The sequence below is a fragment of the Haemaphysalis longicornis genome, unplaced genomic scaffold, assembly GCF_048455015.1.
Source record: "Haemaphysalis longicornis isolate Haplotype H1 unplaced genomic scaffold, Haemaphysalis longicornis Haplotype H1 scaffold_2, whole genome shotgun sequence".
Lineage (NCBI taxonomy): Eukaryota > Metazoa > Arthropoda > Arachnida > Ixodida > Ixodidae > Haemaphysalis > Haemaphysalis longicornis.
This window is the reverse complement of record NW_027526295.1, coordinates 186644241-186662747: the sequence shown is the minus strand read 5'-3', so window position 1 is coordinate 186662747 and position 18507 is coordinate 186644241. Positions and strand designations below refer to the sequence as shown.

General features: G+C 49.6%; 1 protein-coding gene across 1 annotated transcript in view; it reads right to left on the bottom strand.

The window, feature by feature from the left end:
* Positions 1–4828: 4828 nt before the first annotated feature.
* The window catches only part of LOC144169644 (sodium/potassium/calcium exchanger 5-like), a gene marked incomplete in the record, with an annotated part of 85709 nt that continues 72030 nt past the window's right edge, over positions 4829–18507 (bottom strand). The window contains 5 exon segments of the mRNA XM_077698910.1: positions 4829–5762; positions 6200–6301; positions 7508–7777; positions 11017–11350; positions 16837–16927. Of these exon segments, the coding sequence (XP_077555036.1) occupies positions 5440–5762; positions 6200–6301; positions 7508–7777; positions 11017–11350; positions 16837–16927 (1120 nt within the window).

Below are 18507 nucleotides of genomic sequence, written 5' to 3'. Positions count from 1 at the left end.
TCGTATGACTCAATTATCACTGAACACTGAATCAAGCATAATTATATAAAGTTAACTGTCTCTTATCGCAATGACAAGCATGAGGACATGTAGACATTTAGTTGGGAAACTACCGTAGCGAACCCAAAAGGGCGAGCGTGCAAGCGGAAACAGTACACTGAACGCAGTTTAGTAGTTCTGCGACGCCACTCATAAAGCTTCGGTCTTTAATATTGCCTCATGAAGTTCAAGCTCGCCATTTTGCGGACTTTTGTAGCTAAAAGACGCCTTCGCGTAACAGGCGACGCCGAGGTGCGTCCGCCTGAAACAGCAGTTCGCATCGGCAAGGCCATCGATAAACCTGGGAACTTGGCACCCCCACAGTTAACGGGCTGCTGCAATGGGTTTCGAGGCGATACACTATAAGAAAAAAAAGGTGTGGCAGTTTCTTCCTTAAGGGTGAAACAGGAATGTATCATATATTGCTCCCTAAGAGGTAGAAAGATTCTCCCTTCAAGAGGGAGGAGCGCGTTTATACCCCTAGGAGTGGAGGAAGATTTCTCCTTTTCGTAAGCTAATGGAGGAGCGTTCCTCCCCTGGCAGCGTCACCCGAGAAAGGCTTGTTATGCAAGAAAGGCCTAGGGAGCTGATCGGTTTGAGAATCGAGGAAGTACAAATACGTAGGTTACTGTGGTTGTGTGCGCTTAAAATGCGCTAAAATAACCAAGAAATTACCTACCGAGCACCAGAACTGCGGTTAGCAAGCCATGTCGCCAATCGTATATGCGCGACTTGCATTCGTCTCCCTGCGCGCTCCGCCTACGCGCTCAGGGCTTGCGCGCGCCGTAAACACAGTAGAAGTCATACCGATTGCTTTCGAAATGCCGCCTTTATTTCCTAAAGGCTCGTAACCCCGCCGTTCCCCGCACACGAGATCACAAGCATCCAATGCGGCCGTTTGAGAACAACCAGTTGTTGTTAGTCGTCTTACCTTGCTACAACCGATGCATCAAAACGCGGATCGTCTGCAATCGTAAATCTCAGCGCAAAGGCAATACTGGCGACACAAAAACGTATCCGTCGCTGTCGCATCCGTCCGAGCGAGGAGATGACACTGCTCGCCCTCTAGCGTGCTCGAAGTAAAGCAATCGTCAACGCTTTAAAATGACCGATAGATGACGCAAAAAAAAGTAGGGGTGGGGAGGGGCAGCTACTAAGCATCACCATCAGTGGGCACTTACATCAAGGCGCTTCCCTTGGTTTCCTTTATGGATAACGTATATTATTATAGCTAACATAACGGAGGCCGCATGTGGGCGCGCACATATTTGGAAGAAACATAGCACAACACAGCGGCATACACTTCATTAAAGGCACTGCCAAAGCACAATACACGCAACCCACAACATACACAACACACGTATACACACGTATACACCACAACATATACTACACTTTTCACTTGTCCGCATGATCACAACCCACAACTAAACATTGAAACGGCGACAAAGTATTTATAACCCTGATCGAGGAGAATGCAGGTAGGGACAATGAGCTTGTTGCAAAAATGGGCAGTTTACTATCATCGCTGACCTCTTTTACCCTTGGGCGTCAGTATAAAACGTCCACAAATGCAGTGGTAGCGTTGAACAGTGCGCTGCGCAGGTGAGTCGCCCACAGCACGCATGCAGCGGTGCCCACAGAATGTGCTTCAAACACACGGCTGGCGAGCCGTGCGTTAGCGTGGCGAGCACATGGTAATAATAAAAAAAAATACGGCGAGAAAACAAGCAAGCAGCACACCGCAGGGGCGGTGTTGCTGGTAGTCGTCGAATGCGCCCGATCGGCGAAAGCCACAGTGCAACGATGACCGGTTTCGTTTTCGGCGTCGGCGCCGACAGCAGATTGCAGACGACAGGGGAGAATATTTCCTCCCCCGTTTCGGTGTTGCGTAGAGGCCGTACAGAGGGCGCTACGTGTAACGAGCTAAAGGGAGAATCTCGCTGGTCCGGGGGAGAAAACCCTCCATTTCCTCCCTTTTTCTACCCTTTTTTCTTAGAGTGTAGAGCAGGCACAGTAGGTTACATCGGAGGCTGTGGCCGAGCGCTCCTGTGTGCGTGCCTCTCGGCGACCACCCAGCGTCCCCTGCATACGGTTGTGAAACCAAGCATACCCACTTAGGGAGATTGGCCAAGATTGGCAAACAAACAAAAAAACTTCAGCATTCGCCGTAATCATGGCAACACTTGCTCGGAACGAGAAAGACTCGTCATATCGTACGCCCCTCCAAGGTGACGTTCATTGATTATCACTTCTGATTGATTGATTGATTGATTGATTGAATGATTGATTGTAGGGTTTAACGCGCCGACGCAACGCAGGCGATGAGGCGCGCCGTAGTGGAGGGCTCCGGATTAATTTTGACCACCTGGGGATCTTTAACGTGCGCCGAAATCTCGTACACACGGGCGTTTTTGCTTTTCGCCTCCATCAGAAAAGCGGCCGCCGCGGCCGGAAATCGAACCCGCGACCTCGTGCTCAGCAGCGCAACGCCTTAGCCACTGAGCCACCGCGGCGGGTTTGATTATCACTTCTAAAGAAGATGAAGGAAGAGCACACTTATAGCATCAATAATGGAGTAAGGTCATTGCGGCAGCGAAGAAGCAAGACGGATGCAGTCATGGGCTTAAGCCTTCGTGATCATCGTGAAGGTTGCGTAGATATTTGCTACCTTCAAGAGTTACGCGCTAGTGTGAGCTTCCTTCATTTTTTTCGCTTGAAGGCATCAAGCCTTTATAACTCGCTCACCCTCATTCCGGCCCCTAAAGTCGTCTTCACCATAAAAGGATGCCAATCACGAAAAAATTTCGAAGGTTCCCTCTACTCAGTAGCGACGACACCGGTGAGGTACCAAGGACAGAGGGAGAGTGATCAGTAGGGCTGTTTTATCTTCTTCCTGGACAATTGCTACGCGATGGTGCAGCCTCTGTAGCGTCAGTTCAAGTTGCCTCGTTATACCGAGCGTATTCACCCAAGGCAGCTAGTGTAGACTGAAGAATAGCTCCAGTGTGTTAAACCCTCTTTCAAGCAGAGCGATCAAACAAAACCAGAACAGTATTAATACAATTACTCTGTCATTTTTATTGGGTGTAGCTTTTGTCGATGGCCACTAATCACACACACTAGTCGGTGTGACGTCATAGGGGCAGTGCGAGAAAATTGCTGGCTAGCGGCCACTCTTCTGTCTGTTGTTGTAATTATCTTGCTTAAATGTGTGATCATTTTTTTCGCAAGGAAATCTTTCGAATGAACGGAGCCGTTACTTCGTCTTCGCGGTGCCTTAAAAAGCACTGTACCACTTAACCATAACCGCAGTCATAAAGTAAGCAGTTTGAAAGTAAGAGTTTGCTAACAGTTTTGTAGCAATCATTGCCCCGCTCTATATTTTATGTAATTTATTTGTTTAGGGATTGTTATATGAGAAACTAAAATTGAAGTAGCACTAGTCGTTTTCCAGCATCACCATACGACACATATTTGGTTTGGTTCATGGAGTAGGTGATCCGCCTTTTTTATATGTTGGGAATGAAGGTTGGGATACCTTATATTCAAGCCCTCTGCAATACCCTCACTGCAGATGCGACATGCACCGCGTCGTATCATCGTTGTCAGAATACAGGTTGTTAGGAAGGTAATTAAAACAATTTAAATTTCTTTTCCTGAGAGAACCGCTGCACGGTTCGCGCTCAAACTTCACACGAAGGTCGCTTGTTGTGGTCTAGTTTGTTTGACGCCGGGAGCAACGACGGTACTTACCAGTTTGGGCTGAAAATAAATAAAAATGATTTTCCCCTATAGGAAAATGGCGGCTCCTTTGAACGTGCGAGTCAATGCAACCTGATCTTGGAGCGACGGCGCCACCTGGGGTATGCAGGACGATTGATTGATTGTACGGTTTAACGCGCCAACGCAACGCAGGCGATGAGGCGCGCCGTTGTGGAGGGCTCCGGATTAATTTTGACCACCTGGGGATCTTTAAAGTGCGCCGAAACCTCGTACACACGGGCGTTTTTGCTTTTCGCCTCCATCAGAAAAGCGGCCGCCGCGGCCGGGAATCGAACCCGCGACCTCGTGCTCAGCAGCGCAGCGCCTTAGCCACTGAGCCACCGCGGCGGGTGGTATGCAGGACGAAACAGACGATGGTGATTCACACTCCTTCCAGGACAGGAAGGAAGAAAATGGGGAAGCAGGCGACCAGAAAATGTGAAAGCAGGTTTTCTGATCGTCTTCTAGTTAATTTGGCTCCTTCCACGTAGGAAGGAGCCAAATGGTAGTTAGCAGACGATCAGAAAATGTGAAATCAGGGGAGGAAACAAATCCAACGTTTATTGACAACGATGAGCCTTGGAATATTTTGTTATGATTGGTACCAGCTGTTATGGAACTATTTGTGATGATCGTAAACTAGAGACAAAATAGATTTTCTGATTGTCTGCTACTTCATTTGGCTCCTACACACTGTGAATCCCCATCGTCCGTTTCGCCCTGCATACCCCAGGTGGCGCCATCGTTCCAAAATTAGCTTGCACTGGCTCGCACGTCTAAATCGGCCGGCATATTCTCATAGGCGAAAATATTGTTTATTTATTTTCAGAATAAACGGGTAATTACCGTCGTTGTTCTCGATGTCCAACAAAATAGACCACAAAATGCCACCTTCGTGTGATGTTTGAGCGCGAACTGAGCAGCGCTTCGGTCAGGGAAAAAATTTAAAGTGTTCCAATTATCGTTGTAACACCCTGTAAATTGTCATTTTTTATGTTCGTACGGCATAGCAACAGGTACCAGATGTCGGTTGTCCATTTGCAGCACATGTAATTTGCAACGATGTTAGGCCATTTTATGGTCGCCTGAAGGTGAATTTCCCCGAAGCAAAACATGCCTGTGGAAAACTTCCTCGCGGCCCACACCGAGGGCAAAACTGATTGCGCACACGCAAAAAACGTTTTTCCGCAGTTTTTTTACATATACTGCATAGTCGTCCTCGCTCACATGAACACTTTAAAGCACGTTGTAGGAACGACTGACGCAAACGGCAGTGTGATGCGACACCCCAGAATGCACGTGCGTCATCGCTTGCTTGAACACAGTACCAATGTTCGCGCACGTTTCCGTGTTCCATTTTCCCGTTGGAACACGCGGCCTGCCCGAAGCGGTATTTGTCTGCACAGTGAACAAGCACGCACAAAAGCACAAAAGCACTTGTATAGTGTTGAACGCCGTTCCACATAAGGTGATGTCCTCTTGCACAGGGTGGTCCGCACAGTCACAGGTCAGGGTTACCCGTTCTCTTGACGGAATGAACTTCCATAACGTGCAGCGACCGGCTAAGTCGTCGATGCCGGTACAGTCTGCAAAGGACAACGTCCTCCTTCCACGCACGTCTTTAGTGAACAGCGCTCAGTCCTTGCACGTGGGTGGGTTGAAGGGCCCGAAGTAGTTGAGCTCGTACAGGCAGGCCAAGGTGAGGAAGGCGGCGTACAGCACCAGGCAGACGAGTCCGACGCGCCAGTTGAGGCGCCACCGGGCGGCGCACAGGGTAACTAGCATGAGCACCGTGGTTGCCAGCAACGTGAGCGTGGTGTAGGTGAGTGCACCGCTGTTGATGTGCAGGCGGCCCCCGCTGTTGGACAGGGTCTTCGCCAGCCACGGCAGGCCGAGGCAGAAGAGGATGTCGAAGATGTTGCTGCCGATCAGGTTGCTGAATGCCATGTTGCCGAAACCTGCGTGACGTGCATCACTACAGATGGTTGCAAGACAGCAGCGGACACGTGGTCGTTGTGCGCTGCTAGCGCCACCTGTACCTGTTTCGCTCTCATTTAGCCGTTCCTACTGTTAGCCATTCCTATTCATTCTACTGTTACTACTGTCCTACTGTTCCTTAGCCATTCCTACTGTTTGGTTTCATTCAAGCACGTGTGACGCAACGTGACTCGTCTTACAAGTAACCAGCCGGCACTGCTTACTGCCCAATCACAATCCAGGTTTTTTTTTTTTTCATTCCTTAAAATGCGGCTGTGACTAATCGCGTATCAGTGGCAAGTATTCAGTTTTCTTTCAGGCATCTCCGAGCTCCTGTCTGGCGGCAAAATCAACCCAAACAACGGTCACGACAATTAACGGTAGCGTTTACGTTATGGTATTTTCGCTGTATACTAACCCATTTTCACGATGAGTACGGTTGTGATGATTTCCGGTACGCTGATGCCTGCAGCCAAGATGGTGATTCCAGAAACCGAGTCCGGGACGTTGAGGGTGTAACCTGCATGTGGTGATAATACAATGAAAACTTGTATACAGCCTCCTATAATATTCGTCGTAGCAGTCATCAATGTTAGAGTGTGAGCGAAAACTGAAATGTTGTAAATTTTATTTAAAAATCCACGACCATTTCGTCCTGCGAAAGTGCATGACCAGCGGAACTGTGAACAGCGTGAGAAGAAAACGGGAGAAATTCTTAATTACGTCCCTCATTGTCACTTTGCAACGAAAGCCCTCGGAATGGGTTTGTGATCGCTATGATATACACGGATCGCTGTAATGGCGACTGCACACACAATATTGGCTAATTTCAAATCGGTGCACATACGCTTCCGGTGGCCAGATAGGCCGGATCAGTGTGACATTGCAAGAGAAATATCTCCAACAAGAAACCAAGAAACCGACACAGATACACTGAAATCACCGAGTGCAACTACAGCGGTAGCGCCATCGCAAGTAACCCACACAAAGTGAGTAGCCATGAACCTCCGACATTTCCTTCACGCTGCGTAAGCGAGTTACTATGCAGCTAAAGCCATCATCGCACAGATCTCGGTGCGCTATGCCGTACTGGGTGGTTCTCTAGCTTTGCTCATTCTAGACCAGACGACAGCACATGCCTTACCAGTTAAGTCTGGCTCCACATAGGGGGCGACATTTGTACACCGGGAGCATTGAAAGTTTTTATGCGCAGAGCCTAAAATTCTACTGTACTGTAAAAAAATTTCACAGCTCTTCCGTAAATTTTTTTTTAAATTTCCACAGCGTACAAAAAATCAAAAGGGAAGGAGCAGGATACGAGTTGGGGGATCGGGCCCAAACCAAAATATCGCTCGCGATGTGGAAGCTGTAGATTCCCACGTAAGTGTTCGAGGTATGACAACAATTAGGTTATTATATGGACAGCAAGTGAGAGCTGATAGGTCCAACTATAACTGATTCGAGCCGCTGAAACCAAGCGTAACTAACTCATACCACTGAATAGGGAGGGATAAAGCTGAGGGCAGTCCCAGGGTGACAGAATAATAAGAAAAACACGCTTCCGGCGCACATGTACACAGAAGCGCGCCACTAAGCTATTCCGTGTGTTGCCCCGGCTCTGTTGCTCTACCAGGAATTCGCGTCCTGCCAGTCACTTCCAAGCAGCATTTACACAGCAAAAGTACAAAGTGTCACGCAAAAGCGCGCTGGAAGTGGCTGCCCGTACCGATGACGGTGACCATCCAGGCGCACATGTAGGACAGCAGGCCTATCCACACGACGGCCATGAGGAAGGTGAGGGGGAAGAGGCGCGGCCAGCGTCGGCAGTCCGGCACCGTCACTCGCAGCACCAAAGACGCCGGAAGCGATACTACCCACCAGGCACGCGACACGCAGCCTCGACGGCTCCCAGACATCCTGGCGCCACTTCTCACGCTGTGCAAGCTGGCAGACATAGCGCGCGCCTCCGGATGTCCCGTGAAGACCACCTCGGTACCTGGGGTCACGGCGACAACAAACGACACAGGGAGATCCTCGCGCTGTGCACCATAATCGTGCCTTACCTCAGCAGCCGCTGTGCGATAAGAATGACAAAGTCCCATCCTGAAGCATGAAGCAAGTACTATTATGTTTCGAGACGCTCATCGCCTTTTTTCATTGCCAATGGCAGACTAGAAATAGCCCTTTTCAACGCACTTTTGTAGCGGTAAGAAATATCGTCAATTCACAAAAAAAAAACACGTAAAATACGGGTTCGTACGGTGGGTTCGCAGGTGATTTACAGTGGGCCTCCTCGATTATCAGTCCCGGATCGTCCGCGGACTGCCCGAGACGCGATCCGGCGCTCGATTTTCCCATGTATTCTTAAGGGGCTTTCAGTCTGAACGCAGTCCTCGGGCTGCCCGCGGACCGTCCAGGACTTGTAAATCGAGGATGCCCAGTGTTTGAAACTTTTTGGTGCAATCCCTTAAAAAAAAAATCCCGGGCCATCTACACAACGTGAAACCTGAGGAGGAGCCAGGAATGCTGTGTATCAGTGTACTCAAAGATTGTAAGTTTCTCTCTTTCCGTAGGGCGGGCTAAATGGGCACCGAAGAAGCGCTGGTGAGAGGAAGATACGCGCACTTCCTGAGGCAGTGGCGCCCTCTCTTCTGTTGAACCGGATTTAAGCATTTTGCATGCCCCATGTGCCCCTGTTTGGGGTAGTGGCAGGGGTAAAAGCGAGAGCAGTGCAATTCCCCCGTGGGAAAAGAGAATTTCTTACAATCCACATATCAGGCCGCAGTGACTAGTGGTAACACCGCTGCCCTAAAAACAGAAAAAAAACAATCAGTTCCCCATTGCTCCCGGCATTCAACATTCTGCACAACAAATGTCTGTGGTGGTGAAACAAGCTACTGCAAAATCAATCCAGAGAAAGTTCATAGATGTCTATGTACAGAGAGAGCTCAGAAACTAGCTGAAACTCAATACAGTACAATAGGTATGCTCATGATGTTGTTCCTGGCTACTTTATAGCACGTGGACCAGCGTAACAGAAAGGTTTCTTCGCCTAGAACTGCCAACTCATTTTCTAAATGACTCACAAGGACCGACCGTACACGCCGCAGCAGTGGAAACATAGCCCGTTGTGGTGGGGCGCGAAGACACGCGGCACCACGATTCCGCCATAATACAGAAGCTCCAGCACACATCAGGAAGTTCAACACGTAATTTGAACGTGTGCTCATTCGAAGTGTGAGACCAAACAACCTGCTTAACACAGTCCAAAACGTTGCCGCTACACGACACTGAAACAAGGCCTGCTCTTGTGTTTCAGTGTGCCCTGTTACGAATCGGCCAGCGCCGCCGTACTTTCCCGCAGCACTCCACGGCGGTGTGGCGAAGCCACCTCGTGCGCCTTTCTGCCGTCAGGCGCCACCATGTCGATGACAAGTTGCGACAAGCCGCGTCAGACGCTTCGTTTTCGGTGCATTTCAAAACTTCGACGGTTGCCGGCGAGGCTCGTCTCCACGCTCTTCAAGGACACAGAGGCCCCGCGAACTCAGCGGAGTCCTGCTCTCTCCCCTCTCCCGGACTCAACGTGCGCCGAGGCTATGAACGATTTACGAACTCTGGAAAGAGCGTTGTGTGTGTCTGTGACGTTCGCGGCGTGTTGCCGCTTGTTGCGTTTTGACCGTTACCGCTTTTGGGTATAAATAGACCCCGCAAGCGTTGTAAACCATTCCTGTTAGAGCAGTGAATCGATGTTGTCACTCTGCTCGAGTCCTGTATTGTAACCTCGCCCGTCGGGGCATTGTTCTTTGGCTTCGGCTCACCTCTCGCTATGAAGTAAACAGTTACGTTAGCCTACGGCTTCTGGACTTCTTCACGGCTGCAACAGCGGCTGGCCGCTCGCATCATACACGCTACCACTCGTATGTCGGAGGCCACGGAGCTCGGATCGGGTGCCCCCACTCGGTCGCAACAGCCCGCAGTGCGGGCACCGTGAGGAAAGCACAACGCCGAATCTGGCCAGACGGTCACACGTCGGAAGAACTTTCCAGCCACACAAACATCCAAAATCCCGAACATCAGACGGTAGTGCCGCCGATCTCAGCTGATGCCAACGAATGCCACGTGATCTTGCTATCTGTTGATTGTCTAACTGATTTCTTGCCAATTTTTCGCACAGTTCGCTTGCCGTACTTTCCCTAAAATTTAGGCTGGGCAAGGTAGACTGGACGTTTCTCAGTGTTTTGACAACATAGGCATAAAATCGCGGTGACTGCTAGGCAGAAGGACCGGCAATGCGTTCGTCATGAAACATTGAGCGGTAAGTTCCCAGAAAGTATTGAAACAGCGCCCTCCCTGGGTACTCAGTTGAGTCGACCAGGTCGAACACTACGCGTACGGCCAGCACGCTACACATGCTTTCCAAGCAAGGCAGACTAAAACCACCCATCGACTTGGGCAGTCTCAACAGCGCACGCGACACTGTTTCTGTCTTGCCCGCCCAAAAGAACGACCCAAACTTCGTGGCGAGCTGACGGGTGAAATGGCGCGGCGGTTTCGCACGCGTGCTACGTAAAAAAGCGCCGCCGACACGGACGACTTAATTATGTAGCTTTGCTCTGCGAGGGAAAGCCTGAACTTTGCTGTAACTGCAAGACGCTGCTCCGCACTCTCGAGGTCGCCCTGTCCTCGGTGATCAACAAGGCCCTCGCACCAGGTAAGTCTGCCTTTTGCTTCGACCGACCACCCTCGATGAGGCCTATAGCGTCACCAGCCCGTGGGTATTGGAGTGTAACCCAAATTATAGCCGGTCGACAAACAGCTTCTGCTTGTGCTTGACGATTGCTGAAGCGGACAGGTAGCGTTACACAAATCTTTAAATAATTTTAGTTTATTTGAACCGGTTTTATCCATTATACACTTTTAGTGCGCGTTACTTTGTCGCGCGAGGCGTTGGAAAACAAGTGTCCCGGTGTTTTAGTGCCGCGACCACATGAGAATATGACGACATGAGACGCCGGTGGCCCGAAACCCTAAGGGGCCTAGCCCCTAATAAAGCCGGGCAATTTCAGAACATTGTATACGAATATTACCAAAATAAACGTTTTTGTTATAACAACGCAGCAGCCACAACACCACAATGTACTGTGTTTTATAGTCTGCTAAAGTCTTGATAGCTCACTATAGGAATTCGCAACAAAAAGCTAGCAAGAGGAATAAGTGCCACAAGCGAAGGCTCACCTTCGTTAATCGCAATTTCCACGGCCGGGCTGCCTTGATCCGGCACTAATGACGGCCGCATTCCACTGCCTTCTTCACGTGCCTTCTCGGTGGCAAGCTTCCACCTCGCGTGGCTAGGACTCCTCGGGATGACCGGCGTCAAGCCGTTCGACGACTCCACAGGCACAGGGCGCGATGTGTTCTCGGGAGCTTGAAGAAGCGGCGCCGCCACCTCCCCTTCTCCGTGATTCGGAACCGCAGCTTCTGCCGCCTTTGCAGGAACGCTGCTGGCCTTGCCCCGAACAGGCGTCTTCGCCCCCTTCTTGGACTTGATATACAACACCAACTCATCCACCTGAATTGTGAATGACAGTGGAAAGCGAAGGAAGTAGGCATATCAAGCAAATTGCGGCGGCCACACCGGGTGCACAATTGCCCAGTAAGTCGCAAGAATATAGTGTTTTACAGCACAGCTCTAAACGCCAGTTCGTGCCATTGAGCGGCGTCATAAGGGAGCAAATGAGAACAGGTAAGGATAAAAGATAGCGTTCGCGCAGCGTCGCAGGGAATCGGTGAATGTGATGGCGAGCAGAGCGCGAGGAGGCAAGCGAAGGAGGAGAGTATGGAGAAGAAAATCCGGAGGAAAGCGGATTGTCCCACCAAGCGTGCTCTACAGCGGCGACCTGCTAACAGGTGGAGCCAATAGTTACAGTGGCTACTACTGTGAAACGCGCCCATGCATTACAGTTCCTGTATATAGCTTCCCTGGAGTCATACCTCGGCAAAATTGGACGCCGCTCACTCACACTCACTCACTCACTCACTCAAAAAAATATTTTTTTTCGCACTCACTCGCGCTCACGCTCGACACTCGCCGTCACCACTCGCACACCCCCACACTCTAGACTTACTCACACTGACTCTCGCTCACGCTCACCACTCGACCTCACCACCCGCACTCACGCGCACCCCTCGCATCCGCTACTCGCACTAACCCGCGCTCACGCTCACCACTCGCATTCACTGGTGCTCACGCTCACAACTCGACCTCACCACACGCGCTCACTCGCATTCACGCTCACAACTTGAACTCTCCATTCACACTCACTCGCGCTCGCAACTCGCTCTGACCACTCTCACTCACTCACGCTCACCCCACGCCGTCACCACTCACACCGATCCCGCTCACCATGTAACAATGACCACTCACACTCACTCGCGCTCGCGCTTACCATTGGTATCCTGCACTCATATGCACTCGCACTGGCGTTCACCACTCACAACCCCGCTCACACTCACAACTCACAACCACAACTAATACTTACTCGCATTCTTACTCATTTTGCTTCTTTCTTTACAGCATAGGAATTTTAACTTCGCTTGATGTCTGTAAACCACACGAATCGATTCATTTTGCGGACATATCCAACGCGGCCCAGTTGGATCCGATACCAAAATGATACCAATACGTGAAGTGAGAAAAATGACTTCGGTGTGTTACCAGCATTCATAACTACGAGCGATTTTAAACTCAATATAAATGCGCGAGTGCAGCAGCGTTGCTGCTTTCCGATTGTCCGCGCAACGCCACAATCAATTAAATTTTCGTTACCGCGTTCAGCAGCACAATTCAGTATACCCTATTCGTACCATCCATAGGAATGTACTCAGTAAAATTGCCAATATAACCCCGAAACGCAAACGTAGCGGGAAAAGAATATTTGTGAATCCCGCAAACGTATTCGCCCTTACTGAGGCAAAAAAGTGAGGATTTGGTAGCGCGCGTCGGTAGTCGGTCGCGGAGGAAAAAAAAAAAAAAAAAACCGGCGTGTAATGCAAAGGGTTGCAACTTCAATGTCCATGCGAAATGAGGCAGTTTAGTCATTATCAATAACATTATCCTGTCCAACAAGGAGCCTAACAGTAAAATTAATAATCGGGGACTCCTAAACACGTCGCCCGCGGTGCACTAACAAGGGACGCTACTAAGGTTGTCCCGTACCGTGCAATTTCAAGCTATTTTCAGTTCGAAAAGCGGGGCATTCAAGCATTGAGTGTTTCCTATAGTACCATGCCGTGACGAGCTTCCAGTGCAAAGCTCTCACTACAAACCAGCACGAGAGCGACCGCACACCAGCGGGTAAGTTTCTGTTACTTTGGAAATGGATATAACGACAATAACGTGACACCTCACAGTGAGATAGGGAGCACCAACGCGTGCACGCGTTTCATAAATCAAGCTAACAATCATGTAGTCTCACTCACTCCCTCACTCGCTCACTCTACACCACACAGTGTCCGGGCTAACCACTATGATGCGAAATAAGAAAAAATGTGGCTGTTCCCTCTTCCATAGGAACCGGTAAAGCACGAAAGTGAAATGTGCCTTCACCGCTGCAGTTGAATGCTTATTGTGCATCGATACGAACTAGCACGTCACTATTTATATTTCGTCGGTAAGGCACCGTTAGACGCATCAACGTTAGACACTGCATTGCACGCGCTGGAGCATCGCGCAAATCCGACTGAAACCACAGGCGCTCGCAAACCGTCCGTGCGAACGAAACCAAACGCGTTGTCAGCGAATTGTTTGGTTAACACACGGTACCCTGCAGCAAAAGGAGCAGCGGACCGTGTCACGAGCGCGACATCCCCAAGTCGGCTTCTCCGCAGCGTACCCCGTACACGTAGGCGCTGGCATCGAGGGGCCAACTGTGGGCGCTCATTAGCGTCATGATGCACTACTTGCTTTGCCTCTCGTAAATGGCAGCACCATCTGAAAGGAAGGCTATAAGTTGCGTTTGTGGTCGTACTCACGCGTCTATTCATAGCGCAGTCGGGAGCGCGTTTCGTACCGCCCGTTGCGGCGAAAGAGTTCGTGGCTCGAATCCCGGCGCCGCCGCGTCAATCGAAGTTTTTCTGGCGATGTCATTTCCGTGAAGGATATGACGTCAGTTAGAGCTTGGTGGACCCCGGCATAGAACACTGTCGTGTTAAAATAAAACAGCGCAAACAATTTCGCCCTCATAACTAGCCGGTTTACGGCCCTGCAGGGACAGAGTGAGAAAATAAATGCGGGAGCCAGGGCCTCAATTTCAAATTGGCCATGCAATTTCACAACCGTAATGGTGGTTGAGCGTCGATGACAACATATGAGCGCGAGCTGATATGTTGTCATCAAAGCCGCAGAGCTATGGCCTGCATACTTTCAAACAGCCTTGTGGTTGTCTTGAAAAGGCGGCCGAGTGCTGCGACGCTGTATCGGAGCTAGCAGTCCTCCGCACAGTGCTGTGTGGAGGCGTAGGAGAGGCCCAACAAAACAGCCTCGTGAGCCGCTGGTCATCATGCGTAACACCTGGGCAAAGGAGTCCAGCTTCTCTTTCAGGAAACGTACGTGCGGGGACCACGTCCTCGACCTGTCAAGTGTAACGCCCAGGAATCGGTGCGAGTCCACAAAGGGTATGGGGACGCCTTCCGCTTAAAGCTCATAGCGGGAGGCATCAAGCCTGGTGAAGGCCATTGCCGCACATTTTCTAGCCGATATTTCGAGGACACGTCTTGACAAAAAGTCCGATATTGAATTGATGGCTTTTTGAAGGTGAACTCGTAAAACACGTCTTTTGAAGGCGGCCTTTTGAAGGTGAACTCGTGATGCGGCCAGAGTTCCAGATGCAGATATCATCGGCATAGAGCGATACTTCAACAGTGTGTGGAACGCCACTCTCAACTTCAGTGAGGATGATATTAAATATAGTTGGGCTTAAAATACAGCCCTGTGGCACACCTCGCGTGACATTGTGAGAGGCTGTTTCGCCGTCCTTCATAGACATAAACACAGCTCTGTCGGAGACGTAACTAGATATCCATGTATACATGCGATGTCCGATGCCTACCGAGTCTATTGAGTGTTGCATGTAGCATCATAGCAGAATTCTTCCATAACAGCGAGGACATCTGCAGCTTCTTGTGCAGTGCGACACGCCGGCCGCCCGGAGTACATCACAGGGGTTCACTGGCCGCGATGTACGCTCACATCCCCGCCACTGCGAGGGGGAGATAGCGGGTTAGTCAAAGACGGTGCGTTGCGGCTCTCGTTTCGGAAAGGTGATGGTTGGAATTTGCGCCGAAATAACGAAGGTCTACGCCCTTAGGGCTTAAATATATTTTTGAAGGGAGGGAGTAAAAGCGATAATCATCCCGGTTTCCGAAGTAACGAAGGCCGAATTAACGAAGGCCGAATCAACGAAGTGTTACTGTACAAGCTTTCGGGAGGCAGCTCATGCAAGCCGACATGTCTCGACTGAAAGAAATCCCGGTGCACGTTTCTAGCAGATAAAATTGCCCAAAAGCGACGCGAGCGTAATTATGTAATTCTGTAATTATGAATACAGCTTGCATGGGCATACCAACGTTTAATTCATTTCAGCCACTTTTCTCCCTACGCTATGTCTGGATCGACGTTTCAAACAGAGCCTTGCGAAATACAAATGAAGTTTGCCGCATGCCCTTCACGTGGCGCAGTGGAAAGTTGGTTGGTGCTAATTTTAAGAATCCAACGAATGCGGCGCCTACGTTGAGAAGCTTTGAAAAGCACAATGCTGAAATCAATGCACTGAAATGCTTAGTTTAAGAGCCAGGAGAAGTACAGTTTAGGAATGGCCGTACATACAACGGTCGGCAGCCTTACAGTTCTAAAAACGGCGGTGGTGCGGAAGGTTTCATGCGATAGCAGAAAGTTCCGTTCGATTGCTGTTTTTCTAAAGCATACTGCACGAGGTTTCGTGCAATAAAAGTTTGCTAAGCACTCGAAATTTCATGAAGCTTACTATGTTAGTAAAGCTTCTAGTAAGCATTTGAAAACGGCGCTTACTTTTGTTGTGTACGCCAACGTTTTATTGTCATGCTCATTCAAAACACCCAGACTCCTGGAGATCGCGGAAATAGGTTACTGCTAATATACCCACACATACTCCTTTTATTGAAAATGAGGCACATTAACGACCCCACGAGGGAAGTAGACTTTACGCCGTGGACCGACTGCATGCTTCGCATCTCCTGATAGATCCTCGGAGAGATCTCTTCTGAATTTGTCTTCCCCCGCTACGTGCAATACAGCAACCATGGCCGAAATTTCAACCCCAGAAGTCATCCCATGCTCTTAGCCACGACACCGCTTTGTCTGGTTCTGTCATTTATTCTACAAATACTTTGCCTCACCACCGAAATCGCCACTGCTTTTCGGGGCGCTTTAGTTTTTCGGAAAAACAGTACCCAGTCGAGAATGACGCGAGAAAAATTTATGTAGTTTGTCGTATTTTCGGGTGTCGTACTTTCGTCTTGTATTCTTGTCATGTTGTGATTCTGATGCTCTATCGTGTGTGGTACTCATGCCCTGATTTTGATGTTACGTCGTGCCGAATTCCTGTCTTCTCGTGATCCAGATGTTCAATCAGTAGTTGCACATGGTTTGAATATCATTGCCTATTGTGAAGAGTAGCATAAATGGCAGTTCTGTTGTGACTACAGAAATGTTTGTCGTTGAGAAAATTGACTTTGTCGTTGCGACAAAATGTGTGTCGTCACAACAGATGGCTTTGTCGTAACAACAGGACTTCTGTTGTCGCAACAAAGTTTTTTGTTGCCCGACAGGAATTTTTGTTAGGTTTTTGCGGTATTCCTGTTGTGATTTTAGACTGGGTATTTTACGATGTACCTAATTTCATCCCGTTACGCCATGCCTCTCGTACCATGCTTAGACAATGATGAGGTGTTCCTTCAAATCCACTGAGAACGGTGACGCTAAAATCGGCCTCGGTTCCGGGATGTTATGGGAACGCGCACCTGAGTGACAGCCAGCCTCTTGAGCTGCGGGTTGTAGTGCATCACCAGGACGTAAACGCAGAACAGTGCCAGCAGGGACGCCGCTTCGTACCTACGCACGCCAAGATATGGAGAGGGAGGGAAAGAAGAAGCGTTAGTCAAGGGATGGCCAAAGGATACGGGCGCTCTTGTTCAACATTCAAAGTGCTACGAAATAACAAATAGCCACGAACTTCAGGAGAAAAAAATACATTGGCAGTGTTCCTCGTTATGCTGATCAGTGTGCGGCGGGATGGTACCATCTCTTGCGTTGAAGATTTTTGGCAAGCCCAGCCTCATTCTGGGCTTGCGAAATAGCTCGAGCCGGGGGACGAAGTCACAGCAGCAGTGCACAGACAGAAAGCAACTCCTCGGGTTACTCAAAGCACTCTGACGGGCTAGTTGGTCTGACATGATGGAAATAAAATTGCGCTGAAAGGACGGGACGACAGAAGAAGACACACCACACAGCGCAGACTAACAAACTGAGTTTATTTTTACGCTCATATATACTACTATCAAGTAGACCCGTGGAACCAAGAGAAGTTTAAAGTAGAAAACTAAAATCTCAAAAAAGCAAATAAAAAATAAAAAACCGCACACTTTCCCCATGACACACAAGCCGTCTCCAACAGATTAGACCCCATCAAGAAACGCGATTTCTTTGCCGAACAACGATAGTGAAGCAACACTAATGCAAACATCCCCAGCGCGCACAATTTCACGCGCCTATATTATTTCCCGCGTGAGCGAGTCATGGCTCTTAGCGAGCACCTCAGTTTTTTCACAACATGGAGCACTCTTACAGTCCCGGCAACTCAGTTTGTTAGTCTGCGCTGTGTGGTGTGTCTTCTTCTCTCTTCCTCTCCTTTTAGCGCAATTTTTTTTCCATCAACTCCTACCATCAACTTCCATCAACTCCTTCGGGGCACTGCCACCTCAAAGGACGACAGTTCCCGCCACAGCGCCCCCAACTATCCAAAGCCGAGGCGACCGCCTTTTGCCGGCTGCGGACTAACTCCTATCCCCACGACACTCTGCTCCACACCATGTGCCCAAATCTCTGCTTTGTTAACTGTAAATTTTTGTCCCCAACGTGGCAATCTGTACCACGTGGTATGGGAGTGTCTCAAATCCCCGTCCCTATCTCAAGTCCTCACCTCACATTCGAGCAATGGGCGGGCCAGCTGACCACCACCGACGCCTCAGTCAAGCGTAACCTGGTGGAGAGGTCCTGGGCAGCCAGCGCGAACTAGTGTTTTCTGGACCTGAGCGGGCCCCCAAAGGGCGGACGCCCAACTATCAGCGCCTGAAGCTATTCGAAATAAAGTTGATTCCCTAACTCACTGCTTCGGGCACTTCAACCTGCTTGCGGGCTTTCAAGGTAAAATCTTAGAGACACTCATTAACAACTTTTTTCCCGGTACATTTTATTTGCCTCTCTTTCTTCGCTTTCGCTTCTTCGTCCTACTGCACGAAGCACGTCAGCAAGAACACTGGCAGCGTGTTCACAAACCCGATCGCCTCATCATTGATTGATTGTCAGTGGTATCCCCTTTGTAACGGGGTAATTACGTGTCATCTAACCAAACAAAGATGATATATCTATGTTTTATACTCTTCGTTTAATACTAGCGATGCTCTTAGGCAAGC